We start from the raw sequence: 18,728 nt of genomic DNA, 5'->3' as shown, positions 1-18,728 counted from the left end.
CCCCACCACTGAAGACCAAACCCTTCTCTGAACTCCCCGAACTTCACCATGACTAAATCACTGAGACATTTATATTGATCTTTATTTATTATTATAAGTAGTAGTAAAGGAACTGTTAAGAGTGGAAACAGGATGGGTAGAAGAGTGGGACAAAAGGCAGATTCGAACTCGCTTGTGCAAAAAATGCACACCCTCTCTATTCTCCATGTCACTGCAGTGTCACTAATCTCACACTCTGTGACTATAAACTACATTTACCAACTATTTTTTAAAACATTTATAATTTCATTTAGCATTTTCACAAACTTTAACTTTCAACTAGATTTAAGAGCAACAGTTTTTGAACATTTTTTTTTACATTAACAAAACAACATGTTTTTTACATTTTTTTATTGATTCCTATATTAACACATAAAAGCAAGAACATATACAAACAGAATCAATACTTAACCCCCTCTATTAATCTTGAATCTTAACACACCCCCAAAAGGCATGAGTTGTGTCTCCAACTTCTGATTGACAACGCCAGCAGGTGGGTGTGTCTTTAAGACCAAGCCTATATAATCTAGAGGGGGGTCCAGTAAAATCTATGTAAAATCTTAAATTGCATAAGGCGAACCCTTGCATCTCTAGATGCAGACTTGACATTTTTTAGAATCCTAGTCCACATTTCTTCCTCAAATACCAAATTCAAATATTAAAGAAGCTAAAGCTCCATCCCCAGACTCCGAACCAGCAGGGAGTAATACACTGATGCCTCCTGACCTTTTCCAAAAGCAGTAATCACCTCTCCCAAAGCATCTGCCGCTTTAGGGGGATGTGTGCTACTCCCAAAAATAGTCCAGGGAGCTTACACACCCTTGCATCACTATGATCAAGAACTGAGTCCATCAAAAGATTAAAGTTTCCTCCCAAAATTATATCATGAGGAGTGCCAGCAGCTTGCAGCATCCCTTCAAGAGCTATAAAAAAGCCCTGATCATCAACGTTAGGCGCATAAATATTAGCCAAAATCAAGCTTTGCCCCTGAATTTCTGCTAAAACAATAATGACTCTTCCTAATTTATCTTTAATCTGTTTGAGAAATTTAAATTGTAGATGTTTACTTATTAATGAAATGACTCCCCTGCTCTTACTTGAGCCAGCACTGAAGAAAACATGTCCAGCCCATATCTTACCAAATTTTTCAGCTTCCTGCGGGGAAAGATGAGTTTCTTGAAGAAATACTATATTATATTTCTTACATTTAAGAAAAGAAATAACCTTCCTTCTTTTTATGGGGTGACCCAACCCATTCACATTCCATGTGGAGAGAGACAAATTATTCATATTAACATTTGACATATTGATATAATAAAAAATAAATTGTGTGTCAAAAACAAGATTACACAAACAATATTCCCCATTAATGCAACAATCAAACCCTGAACTTCCCCCCGAACAAAACAAACAGAAAAAAGAAAAATGTGTGCATTAACCCCGCGCACGACAGCGCCAACCGGCGTCAATCCCTCTAAACTCAAAGAGTCAGTGTACGCATTCGAGTGTCCCCGCGGCAACTTTGCCATCGGATTGCTCAAGTCTGGTGCTTCTATACAAATTTTGTGAGGCAAAATTACATGACAGAAAATACTTTGTAAAACAGACCCCAGCCAACAGGCAGAATAACAGAAAAAACATGTAGACTCATTCACAGAACCGTCTCGAAGGTGTGATCCTCCGCAAAACAACTTCCAGCTGATATAAAGCCTTTAAGTTTCCTCGGACAGACAAACAATTGTTCAGTGAGCAGGCTGTTATAAGTTCAGCAGATGACGTAATCATTCTAATGTCCCTTAAAAATACTCCACAAAAACAAACTCCAGCCAACAGGAGGCGTAAGCACAAAGAACGAACAGATTTATCCACAGCTGTTCCAAAGGAGTGTTATTCAACAGAACAAGCTCCAGCCGCTAGGTGGAGCCAGCATGAAAAACAAAACCGGCATCCCGGTTCCTCGGATGATCAAGAGCCAAACTAACTCGGAGGCTGCACAAAAAAATAAATAAATAAATAAAATAAAAAAATAAAAATACACCATAACTTACTCAGTCTGTCAAGTTTATAAAAGACGTCCTTTACGTGAGCATGTAGATATTTTGCGGTCATCCATAGTGTCCATTCTCAATCTGACCGGGAACTTCAGTGTAAAAAACGATCTTCCGTCAATGCAAAAGTTTCTTGGAGTCATGCCACAAAACAAACTCCAGCCGCTAGGTGGAGCCAGTGCAAAAAGAAACAAAAATGGCACCCAGCTTCCTCAGATAATAGAGTTCCTGAACTGTGAGTCAGTCCACTAATATAAGAAACATCAAACGGCTTACTCCAATGTATTTATTAAAGAGAGTGCCTGTTTTGGACATGTAAATAGTTTGTGACCATTCTTCGTTTCTATTCTCAGTTTGGCTGGGAACATCAGTGCAAAAGTTCAGAGTGGTGGTGGTGTAGTGGACTAAAGCACTGAACTGATAAGCAGAAGGTTGTTGGTTCAATCCCCACAGCCACCACCATTGTGTCCTTGAGCAAGGCACTTAACTCCAGGGGGACTGTCACTGTAATAAGGGCACTGTAAGACACTTTGGATAAAAATGTCTGCCAAATGCATAAATGCAAAAGTAATCTTCTGTTGGTGTAAGAGTTTCTTACATTCCTTGAACCAATCGTGTTTCTCTCTTGTCGAATTCACAAAGTTCAGGAACGAGAAAACATTGTGATTCCTCCAAGAAATCTTTCCTTTGCACCTCACCTGGCACAACACGAGATCTTTATTGGATGATTTCAGAACTTTGGCCAGAATCGATCAGGGCCTGTCTCCCTCAGCAGTTCTGCGAGCCGGGACTCTGTGAGCTCGCTCGATTTCCAGTTTATGACTTATGTCGGGAAGAGCTCATCCAGGAATTTCACCATATCTCTGCCCTCTTCATGCCCAGGAATTCCAACAATTTGTATGTTATTCCTTCGGCTCATATTTTCGAAATATTCAATTTTTTTCCTAAATTAATTCCAAATCTGTTTTGGACGTGGGCAGATTAGTGGATAATTCCCTTTCCGATGACTCAAGATAATTGATACGTCTTTCAACTTCTGTCACTCTTGTAATCAACTCCAAGTCAGCAACAACCTTCGTCAGCATTACCGAGATGTTGGACAGTTGACGCTGAATTTCATCTACCAACGTGCCGTCCAAATCGAGTCCCCAGTCCGCAGGCCTGTCAGAGGCCTCAGCTTGAACACGTAAGTGTCTTTTAATGTCTCCAGAGTCTGAGGATTTTGACTTATTTGCCATGTTTACCTCAGAGCAAGTATGCAACTGGTTGTATCGAATCTCACCGGATTATAACATGAAATCTAGATTGAAAAGTTTGTGGACAAACTTTACGTTGGCTTGAGAAAGCCTGAAAGTTTGAAGTAGTTGTAAAAGCTTGAAGTTTGAAGGTTTGAAGTTTGAAGTAGTTATAAGTTTAAGTAGTAGTTTTAAAAGTTTAAAGATTATAAGACCATTCAGTCTATCAGATAGATAGATAGATAGATAGATAGATAGATCATTTGGTTGCTAGGCAGTTACCAAGGTGATACTAAAAAGGCTCCTTGCTACCCTGAGTCCAATGAAAGCAACTCAAAGTCTCTATGATGTTCTGGTGCAGAAATATGCGATTTGTTACTTGGTTGCTAGGGTAACCCCATATGTTTGCTAGGCAGTTACCAAGGTGCTACTCAAAAGGCTCCTTGCTACCCTGAGTCCAATGAACGTAACCGGAAGTGTCTACAATGTTCTGGTGCAGAGATATGTGATATGTGACTTGGTTGCTAGGGTAACCCCATCTGGTTGCTAGAAAGTTACCATGGTGATACTAAACATGGCTCCTTGCCATCCTGAGTGAAATAAGTCAACCCGGATGTCTCTACGATGTTCTGGTGCAGAGATATGTTATTTGTTACTTGGTTGCTAGGGTATCCCCATCTGGTTGCTAGGCAGTTACCAAGGTGATACTCAAAAGGCTTCTTGCTACCCTGAGTCCAATGAATGAAACCAGAAGTCTCTATGATCCTGAGATACCCATCTTAGTGATTTTGAATGGAAGTCAATGGTATTTGGTTGCTAGGGTGTGGCTAAGTAGTTTCCATGATGATACTTGAAGACTGATTGCTGACCCAATTCAAACAAGCCAACTCTCATATCTGTAAGACATTCTGATCAGGAGATATCCATCTAAGACATTTTGAATGGCAGTCAATTGGTTTTGGTTGCTAGGGTGCACTAAATGGTTGCTAGCTTGTATGCAGTTGCTAGGGGGTTAAAGTGATGGAGTGAAAGAAAGAATAAAAACAGTGATGTAAAGATATAAAAAGAAAGTGATGGAGTGATAGAAAGTATGAGTGGTGGAGTTACAGGATGTAGCTTGAATCCTCTAAAAGAGTTATTACAGGAGAAAGTTTTCATACCTTGAATGGAAGTCAAAGAGACATGAGGCCTATTTGGAAGTCTGATACTGGAATATCATAACTGGCTTTCTCAAGCCAACCTAATAATTAAAAAAACTAACAAAGTTCGCAGAGCTCGTGTCTCACACGTCTGCTTCTCGCATGGCATCCGTGTTCTCCTCTCACACTCTGTCATAATTTCCTGTGGTACCATCAGACTAGGGGGATGCAAATAGCCCTGTTGTTTGGCAGGTGCTATTTACACCTGGGTTGTATAAAATGTTTAAAAAATGTGAAAAAAAAAGACTGAAGTCAGTTTTTGTAAAGAACTAGATGCTGTCAATGAGTTTTACCATGTACTCCTTTGCCCACTCAATTGAGTTTATGCTATGTCAGAAAATGTACTTATTTCATAAGGGATGAGGATAAGGAAAAGCACAAGGGTGTGCAAAAGTGACACTCTGTCAAACTGCGAAAATTACCTTTGCTGCAACACACTCAGATGTTTCCATTGACCAATGAGAATTTCAGACAGATAGGTCCAGTAGAGTTTTCAGAAATCCAATTAGATAGATTTCTGCTTGATTATAAACGGAGTTGGATTTCAAACCTAACCCTCTTTCCACAGCCTCAAATCTTCTGAACTTTCTCTAGTGTCAGCCACCTGACTCAAGATGGTTCGGTTAAGTATTCTGGGATAACTCTATTGAAATTATTGGTTGGTTGAAATTGCATCATATGAATTATTTTCATTTCCTTGAACTCATTTTGGGGATAACTTCAGTAACTGTCTGAGGAACATGAGAGTTCCTTGCCCCAGTTTGACCCTAGGTCTACCTGTGTCAATTTGAATGTTACTTGCCTTAGCCTAGGTCAAGCACAGATTAATTACTATTCTAGGTCTACAACACCAGTCTTGATTGCAAGGAATGGACAAAAATGGACTAAAGATGAACATACTGACCATCTACCCTTGCTAGGCAGTTACCAAGGTGATACTAAAAAGGCTCCTTGCTACCCTGAGTCCAATGAAAGCAACCCAAAGTCCATAGTTTGTGCCTTTGTGTGTGTGTGTGTTCAATATGTCAAATCTAATGAATTTTCAAAAAACACCAAAATAAGACATTTGAGCCAATGAGGATCAACTTGTAAGATCCCACAAGTCTGTAGAACCATAATTGTTAATGAAGAGGGAGGGATCATCATTAAAAGTGGGAACCTGATGAAAAAAAATAAAAATGAAAAAAAGAAAAGAATAAAGGGCAACAGTTGAAAACTGCTAGTAGTTGTGGACCAATGGCAGAAAGTATGGGTACGCTTCATCTTTTGGCACTTTATGTGTTGCTTTGTGCTTTCTGCCATGCTGTTCCACAGTGGAGTAATTTGCCCCAGGTGCCTCAAGCTTCAGTCTTCCAGCAAAGTGAACAACAAGGAGGGATTCCAGCCCAGACTCCTGAAGGTCTTGTGTTTCAGCCAAGTGATCAGCAGTTTTTGACTTCACAGGGTCTGCGACTGCAGACTCAAGGGTGGAGTCCAGCACAAAAGCCTCTTGACAAGTGCCCTGTAGCTGATTATGAGCAGATCCAATGTGGACAAACTGGTATCCATGCTGCTGAGTGTGACTCTAAACTGCTGCTTTGGACAGCAGTATTACTATGGGAAAGCAGGTAAGGGTGTTGAGTGACTGTAAAGCTGTTCATATTAAACTGATTCTGAGGTAACTTGCTCTCTACCTTGAAACAGTGACTGTCCAGTATATTCGAGATGGCCAGTTTGTGGTTGTGGTGGCTAGAGATGTTACACTGCCTTCACCAAGTCTGGATACAGTCCGTCTGTTGGGTGGAAATGACCCACCTTCTGCTCCAGTTGGGTCCACACCTTCCTTTGCCATTTACCAATTCCCTGTCACAGCTTGTGTCACAAGCATTTTGGTGAGTGTTTGTAAAGTTTTACCTGCTTTGCTTAGAAAGGAGTGGATGCTAACCATGTTGGGTGTTTTGTAGGAGGACAATGGATATGTGGTGTATGAAAACAGAATGACATTGTCCTAATGAAGTGGGGATTGGACCACTTGGTTCCATCACAAGGGACAGTCATTTTGAGTAGGTGATCTATGCTTCAGCTTAAATGCTAATCTTTGACACGTGCAACAAGCTTAATGTGTGTGGTGTGGTTTTTTTTTTGTCCGGGTTTCTCTTCCAGTGTAGGTATTCTGGCACTGTGGTTCAAGCTCTGGTTGTGGAGGTCAACACTGTTCCTCCACATCCACCTGTAGCTGCTCCTGGACCCCTCCGAGTGGAGCTTCGCCTGGTGAATGGACAATGTGTCACTAAAGGTTGTGCAGAAGGTATTGCACTGGTTTTCTACATGGTTTCCTCGGAGTATAACGGGTGTTAGTTAATTGTTGTCGTTCTGCAGAGGATGCCGTGTACACATCCTACTACAGTGACGCTGATTACCCAGTCACAAAAGTCCTGCGACAACCTGTGTATGTTGAGGTGCATATTTGAGAGGACTGACCCCAATATTGTCCTGATACTGCGACATTGCTGGGTGACCTCAACACCTGATCCCCTCAGCCTACCTCAGTGAGACCTTCTAGTTAATGGATTAGTGTACCCAAGTGTTTTAGTTGGTCTGTTTTGAGCTAGCCCTGACACACGCGTGCCTTCCAGATGCCCTTACCTCCCCACACTGGTTCCTGTGGATGGCTTCTCTGTTCTTAGTTCCCAACCCACTACAAGCACTTGATTGTGAAGATGTTCATGTTTGTGGATTCAGCATCACTAGCTCCTCTACAGCAGATGGTGTTCTTCCTGCCTAATCTTCTAAACATACCTGAACCTTGAAGATTGCCTATTCCAATAAATGTAATGGTAATCCTTTTCTTGCTCAAGGTCTTCATCCATTGTAGTACAGCAGTGTGCCATCCCTCTTCTGCTGACTCCTGTGTGCAGAGTTGTACCAGGCAAAGTGAGTATTTAATGTTTTTGGCTGAACTTTAACCCTTCCTGCTCTCACTACTTTTTCCTTTTAACAGAAAGGGGTGTTCATGTCAAGACCACTTCTAGTGGGAAACCGTTTCTAGTGAAGTTACTCTGGTCATGTCTTGATGGCTTTTATAATAAACCTCTTTAAACCAATATACATGATACAGTCTGGTGTGAATTTGTGTGCAGCTATTAAAATGAAGCCCTTTAGGCTCTAATGGCATTACTTATTAATTTATATGAACATGTTGGCATTGATCACCTGCATATGTGTTGTGTGCTGGTCATGGGCATTGCTAGACTCCGGGGGGGGGGGGCTGGGGGGGGGGAGTCCTGTGTGGCTCTGTCTGAAGACCTATCTGGGTAAATTGGGCAAAGTTTGTAGGATGTGACATGTTTAAATGATACAGGTCACAATCAAAGCTGGTGGACAGTTTTGGGAGTTTGTGTAAAGGGTCCCTTACCATGAAGTGCAGAAGCAATACAAATTTCTTTCTGGGCCAAAGAAACTAATTGGTTCAAAAGCTGTGCATTAATAGTTAAGGTTTTGAACTGGTGTGGTGTTGGTCCTAGAGACCTAACATTTTGCCAGGGGTTATTCATACTCCCTGTAAGTGTACCAAAATCAATTTTGTATGGTGCATTGGGCTGCCATAGACTCATAGCCAAAATAAATAAACAAATTAATAGGGGCCACAGCACCTGTGCATGGCCCCTAATAATTCAGCAAAAAGGGATAAACCCATCGGTATGATTTATGTGGAGGTTTTGTAAGTACAGAAAGGACAGATGTACATATTACAAATCCTTTTGTGACTGTATTTTTAACATGAATGAGTTTCTGACTTCTACATTTAATAGCTGTCCAATCTGTGGAAGAAGGCCTTTAGAATAAGGTTAAGAAACTGAAAGTTCTTTCTTTGCACTCCTAGTTTTGAATGAATACATCACATCCGGTCAGGTGGTCAAACAATCTAGTTGCACAAGTTGAAATATTTTAATGCATCCAAAGCTCCAATTGGCTCTGAAAATTCCCTAGATGCTTGGAACTCCACATAGCCTCCATACAACTGTTCGAAATGACTGACTTCCGTTCTGCTGTATTTTGTCGGATGCAGTGAAATGGCAGCTTCAGGTCAGTAAGATGAAAGAAAATGATCTGCAAAAATGTAACTGGTACTTTTCAAGGCTAAATAAAATTGTGAGGAGTAAAAAGTACTACATTTTTGTTTTTTCTGTGGAAATGTAATTGAAAGTACAAGTATTCAATTTCAATTGCACTAAGTCCAAATCCCTCTAAATAAGTATAGCAATGAAGTATAATTACTCAATGAATTTACACCCCTGCACTCCACATCATCTCTGGCAACAAGGTAGACTTCATTGAAATCAACATCTGTCATTGCCAGGATTGGCCACAGGGGAAATTGTATGTCTGCCACCTCCAAACAGTCCACTGACCCTGGAAAGCTTATGACTCAACCCACTAATTAATTTGTGTAAAGATTGCAAATCAGGGGACCATACTTATGTTGTCATTTACCAGATGCTTTTATCCAAAGTGACATACAAATGAGCACCATAAGCAATTTGTCAAACAAAAGCCAACGATATCTGCAGTATTGCACTGACAAGTTCCAGTAGTATCTAGAGTAGTAAAGAAGCTAAAGCAGAAGACACAGTGAGGATTTTTTTTTAACTAAGTGCCTTTTGCTGGTGGACTGGTTAAATGCTCATGGAAGAGATGGGTTTCAGCTATTTCATCAATGCTGAGATGGTCTCAACAGATTGGGTGAAGGTTGAAAGCTCCTTCCACCACAGAGAAACAAAGCGATCTGGAAAGGAACTATGTACCTTGTTGCGATGGAACCTCCAGATGCTGCTTGTTTATCACAGGGAGTGAAGGGACATAGAACTGGAGTAGCGAGTTGGAAGCATAACTCGCTGTCCTGAAAACCAAAGTCAAAACCTTGAATTTGATGCGGGCAGCAGCAGATAGCCAGTGGAGTGAAGGGGGTGACGTGATCCCTCTTTTGTTGATTGAAGACCAGACATGATTTGACAAGAGTTTAGACCAGGAGCTCTGCAGCATATATAGACAGAAAGGGTCTGAAATTCCTGATGTTTTAAAGCACAAACCTTTATGGCCGGGCAACAGAGATGCGGGCAGTGAAATTTTCCTGGTCATCAAACACTAGTCCCAGGTTCCTGGCTGTCCCGGTTGGCATGAGTATTGTTGAACCAAGATAAATTGTGAGCTTGTGGTCAACAGATGGGTTGGCTGGGTTCACAAGAAGTTCTTAAGATCTGACAAGTTAAACAGAACATATGTAGATAAACTGAAATATGTAGATCTGCCATACTAGATAGGTTAGTAATTCAGAGTTTGGATGACAGTTTGGAAACATGTAAAAAAGGAAATAACTTTGTAACCTTGTATGTAGAGAATGCTCTTAAAACTAAGATACATGTTTTCATTGAATAAAGCCCAGATCTTGCATGTTTTTTCTTATTACGTATTGTGAAAATTCCAATTCTTAAAAAAAAATCACCAATTAATTATCTCCTGAGAACCAATAAGAGTCACCTTGTAAACTCCCATTTGTGCAAGTCTGGAGAACCATGATTGTTAATGAACAGGGAGGGGCCATCAATTAAAAGCTACAATCTATCAAGTATAAAAACGTCAAAGGGATCCACATAAATTATGAGATCATTTGTGGAGCAATGGCAGGAAATATGGGTATGCTGTATCTTCTGGCACTTTGCGTGTGGGTTTGTTCTTTCTGTTATGCTGTTCCACAGTGGAGTAATTTGCCCCAGGTGCCTCAAGCTTCAGTGTTCCAGCAAAGTGAACAAGGAGGAATTCCAGCCCAGAGTCATCAAGCTTTTGTGCTCCAGCCAAGTGATCAACGGTTTTTGACTCCACAGGCTCAACAACCGCGAACTCAACAACCGCGAACTCAACAACCGCGAACTCAACAACCGCGAACTCAACAACCGCGAACTCAACAACCGCGAACTCAACAACCGCGAACTCAACAACCGCGAACTCAACAACCGCGAACTCAACAACCGCGAACTCAACAACCGCGAACTCGACAACGAGGAATTCCAGCCCAGAGTAATCAAGCTTTTGTGTTCCAGCCACGTGATCAACGTTTTCTGACACCGCGAACTCCAGAAGGGATTCCAGCCCAGAAGCCTCAAGATGTGTTCCAGCCAAGTGATCAGTTTTTACCTCAAGATCTGCAACCGCAAACAGAACAGTTTCCTCTGGCTCTTCTGCCCAAGCAGCCAGTGGTGCAGGCAGAGCCTCTTGACAAGTGTGCTGTAGCTGATTATGAACAGATCCAATGTGGACCACCTGGTATTAGTGCTGCTGAGTGTGAGGCTATTAACTGCTGCTTTGATGGACTGCAGTGTTACTACGGGAAAGTGGGTAAGGGTGTTGAGCCAATGTAAAGCTGTTCATATTAGACCAATTCTGAGGTAATTATTTTTTTTACCTTGAAACAGTGACTGTCCAATGTATAAGAGATGGCCAGTTTGTGGTTGTGGTTGCTAGAGATGTGACGTGGCCTTCACTAAGTCTGGATACGGTCCGTCTGTTGGGTGGAAGTGACCCACCTTGTGCTCCAGTTGGGTCCACACCTTCCTTTGCCATTTACCAGTTCCCTGTCACTGCTTGTGGCACAAGCATGATGGTGGGTACTGGTGCTTTTTAGACTTGCTTTGCAAGGAGTGGATGCTAACCATGTTGCTGTTTGCAGGAGGACAATGGATATGTGGTGTATGAGAACAGAATGACTTCATCCTATGAAGTGGGGATTGGACAACTTGGTTCCATCACAAGGGACAGTCACTTTGAGTAGGTGATCTATGCTTTAGCTTGCATGCTAATCTTTGGCTTGTGCTACAAGCTCCCTGTTTGTTGTCCAGGCTTCTCTTCCAGTGTAGGTATTCTGGCACTGCTGTTCAAGCTCTGGTTGTGGAGGTCAACACCGCTCCTCCACCTCCACCTATAGCTGCTCCTGGACCCCTCAGAGTGGAGCTTCGCCTGGCAAATGGACAATGTGTCACTAAAGGATGTGCAGAAGGTAATGTACTGCTTCTCTAGATGGCTGTCTTGAAAGTAACCAGGGTTTATAAAACATTGTCCTCCTGCAGAGGATGCTGCGTACACATCCTACTACAGTGACGCTGATTACCCTGTCACAAGAGTCCTACGACAACCTGTGTATGTTGAGGTGCACCTTTTGGAGAGGACTGACCCCAATATTGTCCTGATGCTGGGACACTGCTGGGCGACATCAACCCCAGATCCCCTCAGCCTACCTCATTGGGACCTTCTAGTTAATGGGTGAGTATAACCCCAGCATTTGTCATGGGTCTGTTTTGAGCTAGCCCTGACTGTTACTGTGCCTTCCAGATGCCCATACCAGGATGATCGTTACCTTACCACACTGGTTCCTGTGGATGGCTCCTCTGGTCTTCAGTTCCCAACCCACTACAAGCGCTTCATTGTGAAGATGTTCACGTTTGTGGATCCAGCATCCCTAGCTCCTCTGCAGGAAACGGTACTGCCATCCAAACTTCAACACCTGAATGCTGAAACGTAGTGTACATTTACATGGCTTGGACCCCCTCCCACACACACTTAAAAAAAAAATAATAATTGGTGACCGCTTGTGCACATGCCAAGACTACCAGAGGCATGACTGTTTTCAAAACTATATCTAGACCTCTTGTCATCGGGCATATACACTGCCCAATGAGCCAAAGCAAATTGTGTCAAGGGAGCATAAGAGGGAACTGAACCCTTTCAGAGGGTTTAAAAGGTGTATGTTTGATGTGCCATTTGAAACTGGATGAAGCTAAAGGCAGATTTTTAGCATCAGGGGGGAATACAACTGGAACTTCAAAAAGTGAATGCATGAATTGTCAATGGTGACCCTGATAGGAGCAGCGTTAACCCAAACCTTGTTACAAGTAATTCGCTTCAACTCTGACATTAAACCTCATGTGTGTGGTAGTGACCGAGGAGAGTGATTTCATGAAATCATATCCGAACAAAAGTGGTCCAAACAGATGACCAGGTGTAATGGTGACGTGTCGATCTGATCACACAAACTCCTTGATACCAGTGTACACCTGGCCTCATTCAGGGACAAATGGTTGCACTGTTGATTTAGACAACAGTCCTGAGTTGTGTGCACCAGCACAACTGAAAACAAGACTCTAAGGGATCAGACTGCAAGTCGTGTAGTGTATGCTTTGCTTTTAATGGTTCTGATTAATGCTATGGTTACTCCTTGGTCAGGTCTTCATTCACTGTAGTACAGCAGTGTGCCATCCCTCTTTCACTGGTTCCTGTGAGCAGAGCTGCGCAAGGCAAAGTGAGTATTTCATATGCAACTATTTTGGTAACTCTGCATCTTAATTTTTTTTTTTTTTTTTTTTTTTGCAGGAAGGGATGTCTATGTTAAGGCCACCTACAGTAAGGGAGCTGTGGTTTCTAGTGGTGAAATTAACTTTGTTCTGTGAACTCAATTTTTTTTAATAAACCTCATGAAACAAGATCAACATTTAATGTCTTGAGTCAGTCCTTTCTAGTTCTGTATTGGCTCTAATTTTGCTTCTGATTTACTATTGCTGTATTGCACACATTAGTTCTGTTTGCATCTTGAGTTGCAATTAAGTTCTGTACCATAGCATCCTGATGTTTTGGGACACTTAATGGATTACTTCGCATAGAATTTTTCTTTGTTCTGTACCTGCCTAGTGAAGTTAACTCTTGCAGTGATCTGAGTAGTGTTTTACTGGATAATTTGAAGGTACTCCATAGCTTGGTCCATATTCAGAGGTCAAAACTGGCACTAAAATAGACCTGCACTTAAAGGTCTAGTGTAGACTGCAGGCACTTTTCCTACAACTAATTTCAGCCATCACCATATGACCTAGTTCCTAAAACTTGAACTGAACCAGGAAACTTTGTAGTACCTGCTGAGGTGGTAGTTGATTTGGAAGTGGAATGAGTCAAAACCAACTGATTATCAAGAAATGGGCATCATACAGCCAATACAAGATATATTTGAAGTCTGGTTTTTAACTTGTTGCATTGTAGACTCTCAAATTGAATTGTGTAGCTGGACAAATGCTGCTGTGCAGGATCCCCTTTATGGAGAAGGGGGGAAATGCTCAACCAGAAATGAGGCATCTAAATCTGCCTTTAAGTTAAGCTTTGGCAAACTGTGGCTTGGGGAAAAATTAAGACCAGAGAAGTTGCTCATCACTTGCATTCCATGGTTGTGTATTTTGATTGGTTGCTCATTCTGTTCCGTGCTTTGACGTTTTACTACTTTGCACTACTTACCTCATTTGCACAGATTTTTGCGCCCTTTTTGAAGGCTTCACTGAAAGCTGTTCTTGCATCAAGGCTATAAGTGAACCTTTTGCCTTCATTGTATTATCCAATGAATTGGTGTTGGAAAATTCCATACTCTGGTTTCAAGTGACATTTATACAAAGTGCACATGATCTTGCAAAGGTATGAAAACGCAACTAACAAAGTACAGCTGAGGGTAGCATTTAAAGCAGTCTCTTTGCTCTTGCTCTCCTGTTTTCGATCTCTTACAAATCTGAGCACATCTTGTCCATATGGAGTTTTCCACAAAACAGGATAATTGACAATCTTTTAAAGTCATCCATTGTTAAGAGTTGGCTCTGCTTTAGTTGCGAGAAGTTCAGGCGTCATTGCCGTAGAGTCACATGCTTATGTCCAAGCTTCTTTAAATAAAATTTCTCTGGTGGCAAAATTATGATTGGAATTTAATAAACCGTTAATGTTCCACAAATTGATTTTTAGTAACTGCTCAAGTACTAGTTCCACAATGGGATGAAACATGCTCGTATACTTTGTGGTTCCCCCAAACCTAAAGGCATGGTCACACACTAACACAAATTTCTCAAGGCAGGGAGTGATTAAAACCTGTTAAACTGCTTGTCTAGAAGTGTGTTTTTTTTTTTTTTTTTTTTTTTTTAACCATTATGCTGCACTTAATACTGTGGAAGAGTGAAGTTAAACTATTCAGTGTAGCTATGTACAAAACCCTGCCCACAGAGGTCTCTGCCAAAAAATGTCTTCATAAATTACACAATGAAGTAATTCATATTCCCAAATGTTATTTTGTGCAGTCAACGGTAATCTTTAAAATTAGTATTTTGAGCGTGTAAGACATGCCAGGGCTTTCTTGCATAAATACTGTTGATTTTTACATGCAGTGTGATGTATATTAAAACAACCCACCAATGCCAGATGTGTATATGAACAACTGCTATTGTAGGTTTTAAATAGGTTCCTACCTACAAGAAAATTATCAAATCTGGAATTAAATTCTTCATTGCCTACAGCTGTTAGGTAATGATTGTTAAATGAAAAGGGTACAAGTAAAAAAGGAAATGCAAGCTATTTTTCACTCACATTCATTTGTGTAGAAATGGGTGGAAACTGGAACTTTGTGTTAAGATACTTTGTGTTTTGCTCTATATGCAACGCAGTTCCTCAAAGGGGGATTCCAGTTAAAAGTCATCAAGCTCTTGTGTTCCAACCAAGTGATCAGCAGTTTTTGGCTCAACAGGCTCTGCAAAAGCAAATTCAACAACAGTTTTCTTGGGCATTTTTCTGTGGAAATGTAATTGAAAGTGTAAGTATTCAATTTAAATTGCACTAAGACCAAATCCCTCTAAATAAGTATAGCAATGAAGTATAATTACTCAATGAATTTACACCCCTGCACTCCACATCATCTCTGGCAACAAGGTAGACTTCGCCAGGATTGGCCACAGGGGAAATTGTATGTCTGCCACCTCCAAACAGTCCACTGACCCTGGAAAGCTTATGACTCAACCCACTAATTAATTTGTGTAAAGATTGCAAATCAGGGGACTATACTTATGTTGTCATTTACCAGATGCTTTTATCCAAAGTGACATACAAATGAGCACCATAAGCAATTTGTCATACAAAAGCCAACGATATCTGCAGTATTGCACTGACAAGTTCCAGTAGTATCTAGAGTAGTAAAGAAGCTAAAGCAGAAGAAAGTGAGGAGTTGCTGATGGACCGGTTAAATGCTCATGGAAGAGATGGGTTTCAGCCATTTCATCAATGCTGAGATGGTCTTAACAGATTGGGTGAAGGTTGAAAGCTCCTTCCACCACAGAGAAACAAAGCGATTGATCTGGAAAGGAACTATGTACCTTGTTGCGATGGAACCTCCAGATGCTGCTTGTTTATCACAGGGAGTGAGGGGACATAGAACTGGAGTAGCGAGTCGGAAGCATAACTCGCTGTCCTGAAAACCAAAGTCAAAACCTTGAATTTGATGCGGGCAGCAACAGATAGCCAGTGGAGTGAGGGGTGTGACATGATCCCTCTTTTGTTGATTGAAGACCAGACATGATTTGACAAGAGTTTAGACCAGGAGCTCTGCAGCATATATAGACAGTAAGGGTCTGAAATTCCTGATGTTCTGCCATACCAGATAGGTTAGTAATTCAGAGTTTGGATGGCAGTTTGGAAACATGTAAAAAAGGAAATAAATTTGTAACCTTGTTGGTAGAGAACGCTCTTAAAGCTAAGATACATTGTTTTCATTAAATTAAGCCCAGATCTTGCATGTTTTTTTCTTATGTATCTTTATTGTGAAAAATCCAATTCTTAAAAAATCACCAATGAGTTATCTCCAGAGAACCAATAACAGTCAACTTGTAAACTCCCACTTGTGCAAGTCTGGAGAACCATGATTGTTAATGAACAGGGAGGGGCCATCAAGTAAAAGCTTCAATCTATCAAGTATACAAATATCAAAGGGACCCACATGAATGATAAGATCAGTTGTGGAGCAATGGTAGAAAGTATGGGTATGCTTTATCTTTTGGCACTTTGTATGTGGTTTTGTTCTTTATGTCATACTGTTCAACAGTAGAGTAATTTGCCCCAGGTGCCTCAAAATTCAGTCTTCCGGCAAAGTGAACAAGGAGGAATTCCAGCCCAGAGTCATCAAGCTCTTGAATTCCAGCCAAGTAATCAGCGCTTTTTGACTCCACAGGCTTGGCAACCGCAAACTCCACAATGTTGGATTCCAGCCCAGAATCCTCAAGGTAGTGTGTTCCAGCCCAGTGATCAGCAGTTTTTACCTCAAGCTCTGCAATAGCAAACTCCATTTTCTCAGGCTCCTCTGCCCAAGCAACCAGTGGTGCAGGCAGAGCCTCTTGACAAGTGTGCTGTAGCTGATTATGAGTAGATCCAATGTGGACCATCTGGTATCAGTGCTGCTGAGTGTGAAGCTATTAACTGCTGCTTTGGACTGCAGTGCTATTACAGGAAAGTGGGTAAGGGTGTTGAGCCAATGTCAAGCTGTTCATATTAAACTGTTTCTGAGGTAACTTGCTCTCTACCTTGATACGGTGACTGTCCAGTGTATTCGAGATGGCCAGTTTGTGGTTGTGGTGGCTAGAGATGTTACACTGCCTTCACTTAGTCTGGATACAGTCTGTCTGTTGGGTGGAAATGACCCACCTTGTGCTCCAGTTGGGTCCACACCTTCCTTTGCTATTTACCAATTCCCTGTCACAGCTTGTGGCACAAGCATGATGGTGGGTACTGGTGCTTTTTAGACTTCCTTTACTTGGAAAGGAGTGGATGCTAACAATGTTGCTGGTTTGCAGGAGGACAAATGAATATGTGGTGTATGAGAACCAAATGACTTCATCCTATGAAGTGATGGAACCAAGTGGTCCAATCCCCACAAGGGACAGTCACTTTGAGTAGGTGATCTATGGTTTAGCTTGCATGCTAATCTTTGGCTTGTGCTACAAGCTCCCTGTTTGTTGTCCAGGCTTCTCTTCCAGTGTAGGTATTCTGGCACTGCTGTTCAAGCTCTGGTTGTGGAGGTCAACACTGTTCCTCCACCTATAGCTGCTCCTGGACCCCTCCGAGTGGGACAAATGGACAATGTGTCACTAAAGGATGTGCAGAAGGTAATGTACTGCTTCTCTAGATGGCTGTCTTGAAAGTAACCAGGGTTTATAAAACATTGTCCTCCTGCAGAGGATGCTGATTACCCTGTCACAGAAGTCCTATGACAACCTGTGTATGTTGAGGTGCACCTTTTGGAGAGGACTGACCCCAATATTGTCCTGATGCTGGGACATTGCTGGGCAACATCAACCCCTGATCCCCTCAGTGGGACCTTCTAGTTAATGGATGAGTATAACCCCAGCATTTGTGTCATTGGTCTGTTTTGAGCTATCCCTGACTGTGCCTTCCAGATTCCCATACCAGGATGATCGTTACCTTACCACACTGGTTCCTGTGGATGGCTCCTCTGGTCTTCAGTTCCCAACCCACTACAAGCGCTTCATTGTGAAGATGTTCACGTTTGTGGATCCAGCATCACTAGCTCCTCTGCAGGGAATGGTATGATTACCAACCTTCAACACCTCTAATCCCTTAATGGTTCTTCTGAATGCTATGGTTAATCCCCTTCTTGCTCAGGTCTTCATCCACTGTAGTACATCAGTGTGCCATCCCTCTTCCACTGGCTCTTGTGAGCAGAGCTGCTTCAGGCAAGGTAGATGTATTACTTTACTGTGGTTTGCTTCCTCTCCTCCTTCCCCCCCCAAGCTTGTACACTGCTTTAACCTCTGCCATGTATTCCAGAAAGGGATGTTGGTGAGAACATTTGAGAAGGCTGTGGTTTCCAGTGGAGGCATTTTCTTTGTGAATTAATAAAGTTACCAGACAAGAACAACTGTCCAGTCCATTTGAATGAGGTGGGGTGTAACCACAAATCACCGAGGCTGCAAGCAATACCATGACCATTATAAGTGTGCCAATTAGTACCGATGGTTATGTAATTAACCGAAATGCCTATTGTCTCCTGTGTTTTGAATTTGCTCAGTGCAGCTGACAGAACAGAAGGGACATGCTCAAATCAAGTAGTTACTGTAAACAGTTCAAGATTTCCTCAGGGTCAAGTGTACATGGAGTTCTCTTTGGAGGGGGTTCTCCACTGACATCCTCCTCCTTGCTACCATGAAAAGCTGAGCGGGGCAAAGTTACACCAATTTAAACTGCTGTGATAAATGCACAATTTGACTTCAGTAGTGGTACCTTTTCAAATGTTTGCTTAAAGCTTGGACCATTTACAGTGTACACATTTTAAAGCGGATCATCTTGCAGTGTTGGTCTACATCAAACTCTTGACTTCC

General features: G+C 41.8%; 1 protein-coding gene and 1 pseudogene across 1 annotated transcript; both read left to right on the top strand.

The window, feature by feature from the left end:
- Positions 1 to 5,757: 5,757 nt before the first annotated feature.
- Positions 5,758 to 7,574, top strand: LOC127415574 (zona pellucida sperm-binding protein 4-like; annotated as a pseudogene).
- Positions 7,575 to 10,178: 2,604 nt separating this feature from the next.
- Positions 10,179 to 12,998, top strand: LOC127415573 (zona pellucida sperm-binding protein 4-like). The gene is made up of 10 exons (XM_051654350.1): positions 10,179 to 10,222; positions 10,383 to 10,575; positions 10,674 to 10,893; positions 10,971 to 11,158; positions 11,225 to 11,322; positions 11,394 to 11,551; positions 11,622 to 11,814; positions 11,884 to 12,031; positions 12,775 to 12,850; positions 12,922 to 12,998. The coding sequence occupies exons 1-10, from the start codon at positions 10,179 to 10,181 to the stop codon at positions 12,996 to 12,998; spliced, it is 1,395 nt and encodes a 464-aa protein (XP_051510310.1).
- Positions 12,999 to 18,728: the final 5,730 nt, after the last annotated feature.

This window comes from Myxocyprinus asiaticus, chromosome 25 (assembly GCF_019703515.2).
Source record: "Myxocyprinus asiaticus isolate MX2 ecotype Aquarium Trade chromosome 25, UBuf_Myxa_2, whole genome shotgun sequence".
Classification (NCBI taxonomy): Eukaryota; Metazoa; Chordata; class Actinopteri; order Cypriniformes; family Catostomidae; genus Myxocyprinus; species Myxocyprinus asiaticus.
This window is presented reverse-complemented; position numbering and strand designations above follow the sequence as displayed.